Source organism: Monodelphis domestica, chromosome 4 (assembly GCF_027887165.1).
Source record: "Monodelphis domestica isolate mMonDom1 chromosome 4, mMonDom1.pri, whole genome shotgun sequence".
In the NCBI taxonomy this organism is placed as follows: domain Eukaryota; kingdom Metazoa; phylum Chordata; class Mammalia; order Didelphimorphia; family Didelphidae; genus Monodelphis; species Monodelphis domestica.
The window spans coordinates 190,200,613-190,214,094 of NC_077230.1; the positions used below are offsets into that span (position 1 = coordinate 190,200,613).

General features: G+C 39.5%; 1 protein-coding gene across 1 annotated transcript in view; it reads right to left on the reverse strand.

Annotated features, from left to right (window-relative positions):
• Window positions 1-540: 540 nt before the first annotated feature.
• Window positions 541-13,482, reverse strand: part of PDE11A (phosphodiesterase 11A) — a 523,355-nt gene continuing 510,413 nt past the window's right edge. The window contains exon 20 of the mRNA XM_001377248.4: window positions 541-6,438. Within this exon, the coding sequence (XP_001377285.1) occupies window positions 6,277-6,438 (162 nt within the window). The 3' untranslated portion in view covers window positions 541-6,276. The remainder of the gene's footprint in view (window positions 6,439-13,482) is intronic.

Consider the following 13,482-nt stretch of genomic DNA (forward strand, 5'->3'; position numbering starts at 1 on the left):
CTGGCCAGTGGTGGGCCACATTCTACCTCATCCCTTCTCTCCCGCCGGGCACCTCCACTTTCCAGTCATTTGGATTGTCTCTGGATCATTTGCTGCAGTTTGTTCTAATAGAAGAGGCACAACGGTGCAAGAATTTTAAAGTTTAAGCACCGGAGCCATTGTGTAATTGCGTGGCCCGTCAGGGCGGCTGGCGGCTGCTGCACTGATGCGGGGCTCCTGTGTAATTGCCCATGCAAATTTGAGCAATTTATAATAAGGCCACCATAACCTAGCATTAAGCCGGAGCCTCTTCCACCTCCAGAAAACTTCGGCAAAGCGGAGGAGCGGTGTTTTTGTCATCTGGAAATTGCTCCAGTGACTTTAACTCTCACTGTCCCCTTGTCAGGTAGTCAAGCACAGAAGTGAGCTGGAGGATGCAGGGTAATGAGCTGCCCACAAATAGGAGATCAGGATTGCTGCAGTTTGAGTTGGGAGCCTGAAGCCTGCTTCTTACTTCAGCCCCTAAATTACCCTGGCTGCAGAGAAATAAACACTCGGCACTGGAGTTCTTCAGCATTTTATTAGAAACCAACGGTTCTGCGGTTCTGTTTTGTTTTTTGGTCTCATAAAGCAGTTCGTTTCCAAAAAGAACCTAAAGACTGTGTAATGGTTACACATCAATCCTAGAAAGCCACACAAAGTGAAGGAATTCAAATGATTCAACCAAAGACGTTTTGGGGTTTCTTTTGTGCAAAGCAATAATAATTAAGAAGTCAACGGGTGGGAATTCTTCAACATATTAAAAAGAAAAGAAAAGAAAATGGCACAAGGGATGATTCCCCCACCCCCCCTTGGGGATGAGACCAAAGGCTAGTATGTTATTTCCAAGTCATGCCATACATAGGTTTGATTTTATTTTTAAAGGGAGTTTGGTGGAATCCATTTGAATCTAAACTGTAACAGCACGGCAATGTTTGTGGATCTAAGGTCTATACAGGAAATGAATACAAAACTAAATGATGATCCTAAAGAACAGATTCATGGCATATAAATTCATTCACTTAAGAAAGCAAATATATTATCTCTGAAGGAGTCCATATGTCTGAAGACAAAACTACTTACCAAAGGAAACAAATTACATGATTTTTCACACACATAGGAGAGGCAATGCCAAACATGCAAGTGTATTAGAAAGTAAATTGGAAAAGGTGCCCAAAATAATCAGCTGAAGAAAAGAGATTGGTGTTCCAACAACTTAGGCATGCCATTAGGTACTGTTAAATTAAATTGTTCTTCATGAAATTCCCCAGATTCTTTTGCTTCCACCAATTTTATTTCTGCTGGAGATGTTGTTTCATTCAATCACAGCCCATTTAGGAAGTTTATGGAATCCCTGACTTCTTGTAAGTCAACTGGACTATCATATACTTTCTATTTTCTGATCCATTCTGGTTTGGGGAATTCTTTATTGCACACGGCAGACCATGCTATGTGTTTTTCCAGTGCTGATATTTCAAAGCAGAGTAAAGAGTCACTACAGTGATGAGAGCAGGTTCTCAAATTATATTTTAATAAAATGGAACTTTTAAAGACTTTTCAATGGAAACATCTTTCTTTAAATTTAAACCCCCCATGTTGTGTCCAGATTGTTATACTATTTGAAGGAAATTGTCCCATTCTGTTGATAATCCTCAACCCATTTGAATCAGGCAAGACAAAAGATTTTAAATTAATTGTACCCTAAAGTGAAACCATCCACTCTCTTCATTATCCTTAGGAAGAATACTTTCATAAGAATGATAAATATTATGCTTTAAGTGAAAAGGAAAATAATACTTACTAAATTGTCTTGGCATTAATATCAAGTGCTTTTTAATAACATCAACAAAAATAATATCATGTCTTAAAAGATTTTAAAGTTGATAGTTCTTTGCAGATACATCATACCAAAAATACATAGACATTCTTAAATTTCTCAGGTGAGGAACACATAATTGCTGTTTCCTTAATTTTTCCTTAATCTAAATTAATCTACTAACTTTGTCGATTATAATATGTGTAAACTTTTCTCATTTTGACTTTAAATTGTATAGAAGTGCCTTTTGGGGTCAATAGAGATGTGTTCAGAGACAGTTAAATGTATGTATAACCCAAATGCCCAGTGATGATGACCCTTTTAAGCTTGTCTCAATATTACTAAAAAATGTCATATCAACAGATAAGTAACAGACACAATTGTTGTTATCAGGAACAAGGAAAAAGAACATCTTGGAGTTAGTGTGGACATGGTCTATAATCATGAAGTTAGAAGAGACAGAGATAATTTCATCTTACTCTGCCATTCTGCAGAGGAGGAAAATGGGGACAATAGAGATGAAATAATCTGTCAAAGGTTACTCAGCTACTAGAGACAAAGCAAGACTAGAACCCATTTCTTCTAATTGCCTGTATATTGAATGGCTCTTCCACTATGTTGTAGGGTCCCCTATACTATGACCGTTTCAGGTTAAAGTGTGTAGCCATACTACTAGTGATAATATGCTAAATTATTCTTTATGAAAGGAAGATGGAGTTATTTGGGCGTCCTCACCTTGAGCTCCATCCACACAGACCCTGATAACAATCCCTTTTGTATTCATCAAACAAATTCTCACCTATGAGGAGTCATTTCCTAGACAGGTACAAGTTAGAAACTCTCCAGAAGAGCAAACAAATAAGAATAAAGGGTTGTAGAAATTTCACCTTCCAGTAACTAATGACTGATCTTTTGCTGATACATAGAAATGTATGTACCTCCTTCCTTTCCTGGGAGTGGGAGAGGGTGATGAATGTGGGATGTTGTATATACTATCAAGAAATCCAGGAAATTGGCTTTGCTGAACTGTTTTCCTTGTTAACTGGGGAAGGTTCAGTGGGTAGCTGGTGGTATCACTTATGGAAATGACTACAGTACATAAACAATAGGCATCAATAAAACAAACAACCCCTCCTCTCCCACTTCCCCTCTCTAATTTCTTCCATCTTAAAAGATGACTATAGCACAACCAAACATTTCAAAAGGTTATCAAGGTAAGAAGAAAAGCCACCCAAATTCAACATTTCAAAAACCTTAAGGCCATCAAGATTTTTTTTTTCCTTCCGATTTCAGACTTGAAGATTTCAACATTTAATCCTGGGTCACTGAGGTTCGGGAGCCTGCCACACTCCATTTCCACTGCTTTGTGGCCACGGAGGAACAGACTCATGGCATTAGTCAGCAGTTTCTGAATTTTGACCCACAATAGGAGAGATACCTCGAGACAGGAAAAATAGATGGAGGCAATTACAAACAGCTACATGATTGATGGTTGACATTGTTAGGGCTCCACTGTATGGCAGGTTGCAATGGTGTTGAACTCCCCTTGCTACCAGTGGATGTTGCTATTGGCAACCGTGCAGTGAAGCCAATAAAAAGGAGAGGAAATGAGAGGAAAAACTCAACCTTGGTGGAGGCTGTAGGGTTTGTCCTATAAATTATGTTACACTTAGCAATATGCAGCATCAACGTTCAGGAGAGCACTGCCTGCCTGCAGTATCAAGTCAAACTATGGATCTATTTTTTTTGGCCATAAAGCACATCTTATATAAATTTGCTTTAGATGGACTTGCATGAGCCTTTTTGGGCTATTTGTTTGTAGTGGTTGAGGAAAACAGATGTGGGTTTGTCTCTGCCTTGCTTGGAATGTTTCTCAATTCCCTTTTGTGATGTAAACATGATGTGGCAGAATACCCATAAACACTTGCAGTGGCTCTGAAAGCGGAGATTGGGGCAGCTGTTTCTGACCCCACCCATCTTTGTTCCTCACCTGGAGGAAGTAAGGCAGCCCCTAAGAAGCCATTTTCCTTTACTACGTGGCAGTTCAGAAAACGGGCATAATAAAGCCCATAAATCTGAACGACCTCCTCTTACCTGCTCTATTGAGGCATCTTTCTACACTCATTTTCTCCTATAGTTTCTCGATTCTTCCCTGCTGAGGAAGCAGTAAAAGGTAGTCAGAAGCATTAATTTTTTAAGGGTTCCCATTTCTCCTTTATACACAGCCCCTCCCCTTCTAAACCCTTCACTTGTTCTGAGCTTTCCTTCTTCAGTCTTAATGCAGCCTTTCCTTTTTATCTTGCTTTCACATTTTACCCCTCCCCCTGTTTTTTTGCGTCATGATTTAGTAGAAAGAGTTTTGGATTGGGGAGTTATGACCTGGGTTCCCATCCTGGCTTTTACCTTCCCGGAGCCTCATTTTCCTTGTCGATAAAATGGGGATAGCGATACTTGGCACTCTGGGTGCTGCCAGGGCTTTACAGGGAGGGCTTTACAAATCTTAAAGTGCTATGTAAATGTGAGCTACTGTTGGGTGCCAGCACTTTCTTTGTTCCTCTGCTTGTTTCTTCACCTCTCCTGTCTCCGTAGATAACGGCCTTATTATTTACCTCTTCATACAGTCCTCTCTCTGCAGCCCATAATTCATTTCTTGGTGCATTACCTAGTTCCTCCACTCCCTGCTCTCCTTCTCTTTCATTCCCTGAAATATTCGGGGACTGAAGGAAAGAGGTGATGATTAGTAAAGGTGGAAATGCTCATCAGTAGAACGGTAAAAGCTGGAGGAGCCTTGAGACAGCCCTTCACTTTACACATTTTACAGATGGGGAAGCTGACATTCAGAGGTTAAGTGACTTGCTCAAGACCAAATTGCTTACCTAGGACTAGAATTCATGGCTGGGATCACAGATTTCAAGCGGAAAAGAACCTTCCCTGGTACAAAAAAGCTCTGACTTTGCACTTGATTTGAAAATTGGACCCTCAGAGGTTAAATCAATTATCTAAGATTACCCAGGAAATCGAGAACTCAATCATTTTATAGCCTAGGAAACTGAAGCTGGGATAGGTTAACAGGATTCTTTCCATTATGCTCCATTGCCTCTCGGGATGCTCGATCCATCATGATGCCTTTCTTTGTTTGTGGACAAAACATCCAACTTTCTTAACAGGGTTATATAACCAGTTTAGAAGTTCCGTTTTAAAGCTCATGCAAAATAGCTGGAGGTTTCCAAGACAAGGTGTTTTGGTAGCTTACACAATTGGCTTAGTCAAATTGAACAGGGCTCATTCTTTGCTGTTGAATGTGTGCTCCCTGCCCAGACTTGTTTCTTAGCCTTCTATTATTTACTTTTCACCATCCCATGAAAATGGCTAAATTAGAGGGTTTTTGCCTTCAGTTTTTTGGATTGATTTTTGATGGGTGCAACTAGTTGTGAATTAAAATTTTATACCAAGACAAAACAAACCCAGTGGTGAGAAAATTCGAGGTAGTCAATGCCCCTGTCGGATGGGACAACAGGCCTATTCTGTTTGCTGTGAAATGCCTACCTCTCCTGAGAAAACAATTCCAAAAAGAACATGACCCACTTATGCTAAATCTAGATTGTGAACTTCAGAGCTATAGATTTCCTTTCCATTCATACTTTAATTAAAGTCCGTTAATCCTCTTCTCCTGGGAGGAGACACATTCCACTGTGAATATTGAACAGAGCACTTCTGAATGCAGGGCCCACAATCCCCATGCAATGTTATTACTTTTATATAAACTTCCACCAGCCAAACAAATTTACTGCGTTCTTACTGTGGACTTCTTCGGGGGAAACTGGCATAAGCTGAGGCTTGTAAGGATAATACAGTTCATTTTTTTCGGAGTAGCCAAGATAGGCATTTCTAAAGGCTCTGAACAATCACAAAGAAACTTCATTGTAAAAAAAAAAATTCCATAGAATATAAAGCAGGGTCCTTGGGACATTCTGGCATGAAAGGGAGAACAGTGAAAGCAAGCACAGAACAGAAAAGCAGGCAGTGTTTAGCTTATAACAAATAGTGGTGTGTTACGTAAAACAACACAGTAATTCTGCACTCATTCTGCTTTCCCTTGGCTTTTTCTGTGAGCACTGACCAATCCCAGGGCGTTCTAGCCATTGCTTTGGGTCAGTGACACTTTTTTCTGCGTTAGATCCTGTGGTATAGATATGCTCTGTACAGCAATAGTGGAAAGATGGCCCTGTCATCCGTGGCACTCTCTGGGTCCCACCTCCTCCGGGATTATTCCAGGTCAACTTGCTGTTCTGAATGACTAAACCCAAAGGTGAAAGCCACTTGCTGACTGAGGGATCATCCTCTGCAACCCAAACTTGTCGGTGGCAGCTTTAAAAACAATTGCTGCAAAGTCAAAGAGAGCCTTTTAAGAGCCAGTCATTTTGCAGTCACTGGCCACTGGCTTAATGGATATCTTCTACTGACACAGTGAGACTGGAAGAGGCAGAAGGCTGAGAAGGTGTCTGAGAAAGTAGCATTTTCTGATGCAGTTCTTCCCATTTACTCCTGTTCACAGCAATGGAATCCAGCATAGGCTTTAACTTCGCATTTACTTTTACTAAGGCCTAAAAGAGATTTTTAAAAGGGGTAAGGGGAATCATAGGGGAGAAAGAAAACCAGAGTTAATGAAGTTATTTCTCATCCTTAATTTGGCTATAGGGGGCAGTTGGGTGGCTCAGTGGATTGAGCATCAAGCCTAGAGACAGTAAGTCCTGGGTGCAAATCTGACCTCAGACACTTCCTAGCTGCGTGACCCTGGGCAAGTCACTTAACCCCCATTGCCTAGCTCTTACCACTCTTCTGCCTTGGAACCAATACACAGTATTGTAAGACAGAAGGTAAGGGTTTAAAAAAAATAAATAAATATGGCTATAAGGAGCAAAACTCATTGTGATTTTGTTGGGCATAATTATTGAATAAGTAGTTCATAAATACGCATTATGGGGTAGTATAAATAGAGGGCCTGCCTCCGAGTCAGAGTGTCCTGAGTTCAAGACTCACCTCTGAGATATACAGTCTGCATGATCCAGGGTAAGTGATTTAACTTGTCAGTGTTTTCAGAAAACTTGGGGAAACTAAGTTGCACAATGGTATGCATTGGGAAGAGGGCATTTACTCATCAGGAGCTCTCTCTGATGAAATCTCAGATCTGGACCCCCCAAATTGTTAAATAAGTGGCAATAAGTATATGTCTAAGACTCACATGGTAATCTACCTAGGAAGAGGGATGGAATCAAAGTCAGAGGGCCCAGGTGGCCTTCTCTTTCTAAGACTGAGAAGCACGAATTTCAAAGCCACTATTCTTCCCTCCAGTGACCTTTTCATTGGTGACGTCAGGTGACCTCCAAGATGAATTCTAAAGAATGTAGCTCTTGGCCAGCAAAATATCAAAAAGTATTTTATTAAGCCCTCTTTTGTAGCAGTAAGAATAAAATCATCTGAGCAAATGGCCCAGATAAAGGTGGCTCTCTCCCCATCATTTTCTGGACAGCATGATAGGAAATAAATAAGAAAGACTTTTATGACAATCTTATCCTTTTGAAGCATGGCTAGGATTAAAGAGACAATGATGGCACTATTATCTGGGCTCTTAAATGTATTGATATTGAGGAGTTTTTATAGCAGTAATTCATGGATAGATCAAATCAGGTGAAAGCTTGCAGATCCTGGAACATCTGTTTCTACTGGATGGGTTATTTTCAAATTAGAGGAATATCTTGATAACTTATTGAAACAAGAAACCTTTACATTCACATCTGTCCTATATGTTTAAGTGTCAGGACACAGTGTATAAGTAGTCAGGGAGAATGAGACTTTTACACAAGCTGTTTCACTATCCCTTTCAATTGAAAGCAGTCCATTCATTCAACAAATAATTGGGCAGGCTCATCCTACGGGATCAGAGCTACAACGTATAGACAGATAAACTGGTCCCTGCTTTCATGGAGCTTATAATCTGGTAGGGATACAAGACACATATGTGAGTAACACAAGAAAATATATTGTAAGTGGGTAAAATATATGCAAAAGTAGTACTATATAAAGTCTGTCAGAGGAGTGAAAGGCCATTCCAGGTGGTGAAGTCAGGGAAGGGAAGTCTTATTGAATGGGGGTGACATTTGATGGAGGCCTTCAAGAATGAATACGATTTCTGTGGGCAGAGTTTGGGGCACTGGTGGAATTGCAGGTGTAAAGAATCTGAAGGCATGAATGTGAAGGATGAAGAGAAGGCAGGCAGTCTAGTTCAAGATGAGGAGCCATTTGAGCCAAGACTAAAAAAGTACAGTGGTGCCAGATTTTGGAGGGCCTTGAATGTCAGGCAAATGATCTTGAATAAATGATTTTCAAACATGAATTCAAGTAAATTCAAAGTCCAATTTTGAAACCCACTCTTCTTTCCTCTGGCCATGTTTTCTTTTGTTATTTTGTTTATAATGTCCTATAACCTCCAAGTTGAATTCAAAAGAATGTAGCACTTTGCTAACAAAATATCAAAAAGTATTTATTAAACATGTTTTGTGACTTTTGTAGCAGTAGGGATAAAATCATCTGAGCAAATTGCCCAGATGAAGGTGCCCCTTTCCGTATCATGGGGGTATATATACAGGGTAAAGCTATACTATGTGATATAGTAGATGGAGTAGATAGAGATGTGGTTGAGTAGATAAGAGTACTGAATCTGAATTCAGGAGAACTGTAAGAATGGAGCTTATTGTAATCTTTAAGTTGATTATATTTTCATGATCCTTTTTGGGGAAACTTCCCAATAATGATCAAATGAATGTAAAAGTAGAGATTTGAACCCCAGACTTTAATTCCCAGAAGTCCTTTGAAGTTCCCAGAATGCCCTATAATCTCCCTGAGTCCTCACCTGAGTGTGAGAACACAATGGGTATTTAAACTGAATGTACCACCTACTTGCTCTCTTCCTGCTTCCACTTCCAAGCACATGCGGCTCTCTACCTAGCAGGCAAGATGTAGAGTAAGTGGTTGTGAATGGGCTCTGGGCCTTTCCATGTGCTTTTCTTATTTTGTATTTTCTTTATTTTTTAATTCTAATAATCTTTAATAAACCACATAAAATATAATACTTTTAACAGAGAAACTAATTTTAATTGTTACAGAATCTAAGGTCTCTCACACTTACTAGCTGTGGGACATTGGGAAAGACATCTATAAAATGGAAACAATAATATTTCTACTCCCATCTCACAGGTTCATAGGTTGAAAGTATTTTGCAAATCTTAAAGCACCATATAAATGGGAGTTTTTATTATGGCCATGGATGTAGATGTTTTATTTGGCAGTAATATGAAGGAGTAGAGAGTGGAAGTGACGCTAATCCTCTTGAGTGGCTGGGAAATATACTGTGAAGTGTTTAGTGGAATGGGGAAAAAACCAATTTGGATGTTAATTGATGCTCTTGTTCTTTATATTAGCAGGGATCTTATGGAAAACTTTGGGAGGTGGAAAATCTAGTATAACAAGATGAGGATCTCTACCCCCAATAATTATAAATGAGTTTGGAGCACACAAGGCAGAAGGTTCAAATCGCAGAAAGACAAAAAGATAGGAAATATGTTAAACATCATTAAAAATTGCATAGATTCATAGTGCAATAGATGGAAACATTCACTTTAGAGTGAGTGGAGGGATGTGGATTCAACCCACACCTCCATAGCCTTCAGTTTTTTCATCTGTAAAATAAAGGTGTTGGAGTGGATGACCTCAAAAATCTCTTTTGGTTCCAAGTTTAGGAGCCTCTGATTTGACTTTAATAATCTTGCCAACAGTCAGCCATGCTCTCGAAATATGTAAAGCAGTAGTTGACCCCACAGCCTGAGTGATTTGAAGCCTTTCTTTTTTGAGAATCTAAAACCTTTCATTTAATTAACACATTTTGCTAGGTCTGAGCTTTGTGAGAGCAGAGACTGATGTTGTTTTCTGGTGTACCCATGAGGTTCCTTGTACATGGCAGGGTACTTCAAAAACGTTAGCTGAACAAATTATGAGTGAATACATATCTTATTCTGAGGAAGAAAATATTGAAGATTTTAAACTACAAGGGTGAAGGTGTCAAGAGTGTGTTGACTGGGGTCTGCTAAGTGGCTCAGTGGATAGACTGCCAGGCCCAGAGATGGGAGGTCCTGGGTTCTAATTTGGACTAGGACACTTCCTAAATTTAGACCCTGGGAAAATTATTTAACCTCAATTTCCTAGCTCTTACTGCTCTTCTGCTTGGAACCCATAGTTAGCTTTGATTCTAAGGCAGAAGTTAAGGGCTTTAAAAAAATGGAGAGAGTGTCAGCTACTTTCATCTGACTAAGATAAGCCCTCATTCTCCAGAACTTCCTTTGTAAATAACTTTCTCCCAGGGATGTTGACATTATTCAGACTACACCCTGCAAGGCACATTTCTTTTGGAAGCCATATATAAATAATGCATAACAGAGGCTATCCTACTAGGAAGCATTAGGAGAAGGTGGGAAAAGGAACTAAGAGAAGGACATTCCTCTCACTGAATCCCCTGGTAACTGTGAGCAGTTAGAATTCTTTTTCTTGGTTATAGACTGTACTCCTAATCCTAGATCCGAGCCTAGTACAGGTAGCGGAGAAGTTGTATAAGTTTCCTTGTAATTATATCACCACTAAAGCATTTTGTGAATCTTAGCACTTACTAAATATTTCAGTCTTCATCATCATCATCATCATGCATATCCAACTACTGACCACAACAGCATCTTCCTATATAATAGAAAAGACATCATTGCTCATTTTCATGTTTACTACCAGTGTGATTTGGTGCAAGTTTTTTTTTCTTTTAAAAAAATAGTTAATGTATTTATTTAGAGCATTTTTCCATGGTTACATGATTTATGACTTTTCTCACCCCTCTTCCTTCACCCCTCCTGGAGCTGATGCACAATTCCACTGGGTTTTACATGTATCATTGTTCAAAACCTATTTCCATATTATTCATATTTGCAATAGGGTGATCTTTTAATATCAAAACCCTAATCATATCCTGGGGCAAGTTTCTTACCCTCCTTGGACCTTAGTTTCTTCTTTTGTAAAATAAGGGGTATGGTAAGTATAGCATTTACTGAAAATAAGTGAAAAGAATTCTTTATCTCCCAAGAAAGAAAAGCATCTGTTTTATAATCAAGTACACTAGTACTTCTATTTGATAAGAAAACTCAACGACTTCTCATTCCTTCGATAGTAATTGAAATTTCTTTCATTTCTGTGAGAAATATTCCCCATGAACATTTTTTGCTCTCTCGGTAGAGGGTTTTCATTCAGACATTTATGTGATACGACAACTGCCACTGCTGAATTTAGTATAGTTTGGCACAGGCTGCTCTTCATTCTGATCAAGTCTTTTAATTAAACTGACTAGAATAATTCCAGTGGAAATTAGTGTTTATTTTGTTTTCAAGCAACAAAAGCATTTCTCTAGGACTTTTTTTTTTTGATCTCAAGAGTACAAATTGGAAATTTTTTTCTGCCTAAAATGTAATTAAAAACTCATTTGATTACTATATTTCTGGCTCTGTTTTACTTATTAAATTCCTGTAATCAGTTTTCTTTTATGAAGCTGCTGGGAAATGATCTCAAAAGCAACACATTTTTCTCTTTCTTGGCAGGTTCCTCAGCATTTACTGAATTATATTCATAGCACCTGGCCATGATTTGAATTAATCCACCAATTTATTCCTTAAACTGTTAAAGTTTATTTGGCTTCCCCTCAAACACATTTCTTTATGTTTATCTTGTCTTTTTGTTCTACCATTTGTTTTTCCTTCTGTTGAATGAAAACACTTTAGAGGAGTACTTTTGCATTTCCTTCCTTCCTTCCTTCCTTCCTTCCTTCCTTCCTTCCTTCCTTCCTTCCTTCCTTCCTTCCTTCCTTCCTTCCTTCCTTCCTTCCTTCCTTCCTTCCTTCCTGTAGCATACCAGGCATGTTGGCATCTGGGAAGTATGATTGATGTATTGATATTGTATTACCAGACACATGGTCAGACCTCTTGATGGTCGTTGTATGTTAAGGGACAGGCAGAAGCACTAGCAAAGGACCGGCAAATTCATGAGCTGGGTCTTGGCGGCAATGCTGCCTCAGGGCCACACTGCCTCTGCTTGGACTACACTCATTTGCAAAGCACAGTTCGGATTAATTTCTACCTCTGATCTCGTCATTGTCAATTCAACCAATGTTAAAACCTGTGTCATGTTACGTATTGTTGATACACATTCCTAAAAACCTTCAATTAAAAACTGGGGACTAGCAGAATCACTCTCTTACACTCTTTCTAGCCCTTTACTAGCTCTCTCTGACTAGGTCTCTAACTAGCTCTCTCACCCTTCACTTCCTCTCTCCCTCTGTTCCCTCCTCAACTCTCTCAGTATTACTCTTTCAAGCTCTCTTGCTAGCTCTCTCTCTCTTCCCCTCCTCTCCTCTTTCCCTCTTGCTTCACTATATCTCTTTTATAGCTACGCTGTTGCCAGTGCTTCCTATTGCTATAGGAGGTACCAGGGAGTTGTGACTACCCCCCTTTTCTAGCAACACTGTCGCCCCCAGTGCCCCCTATTGCTATAGGGAGAACCAAGGAGTTGAGACTCCTCACCTTTTTCTAGCAACACTGTCGCCCCCAAAGCAGACTCTCTTGTCTATAGGAGTATCTAGGGGTTGGTACTCCCCACCTATTCTCTTATTCATCTTATTTCCTCGGAGGTTGCATTACTCCCCATGTGCTTCTACTTCTGTCTTTGAGTCATTATTATTTTCCCATTCCCTTAGCCTCCTCTCCCCACCTCAGGTCATTGCCCACAGATAAATATTATAGGATTCCCATGGGGAGGGGGTGTCCCTATACTTCCTTCCTTCCTTCCTTCCTTCCTTCCTTCCTTCCTTCCTTCCTTCCTTCCTTCCTTCCTTCCTTCCTTCCTTCCTTCCTTCCTTCCTTCCTTCCTTCCTTCCTTCCTTTCTTCCTCCCTCCCTCCGAGGCACAGAATTGGCACAGTAGAACATTTTTCTCTAGGTCTGGTGTTTACTAGAGGTAAATTTTAATACACCATAAATTAATTATGAAAGTCAGCATATTGTTATGTATAGAGGGCTGACTTTGGAATAAAAAAGACCTAGTTTTTACATCCTGGCAGTGTGATGTTGGGTAAGTCACTTAATTCTCAATGATCCAGCAAGACTATAGGATTTCTCCCCCATTCAGGAGTTCCCTTTACTGATGAACTCACAAGTCCAAAGCCTCTCCTCCATGTGGGGAAAAAAAGTTAATTCCATTAGGAATTCAATCCATAAATTCTATTCAGTTGAAGAAAATGGGCACCCATGGAATATTAGTAGTACAAAAAAATTAGCCATGTGCACTGATTGATTTTAGGTTTTTGCACTGGATATTAGGAGGAAGAAGTGACCTTTCCCCATCCTCTTACTAACTCTTTAAAGCTAAAGGTTCCCTAAACTTCTGTCTTTGGCTTTCTTTTCTTTCTCTTTTTCATCCCTTTGCCATTTTGTTCACTTTCACAGCTTTAACTACCTTCTTTGTGCACTTGAATCTAAAATTTGTATCTATAGATTTGTATCTATAGAT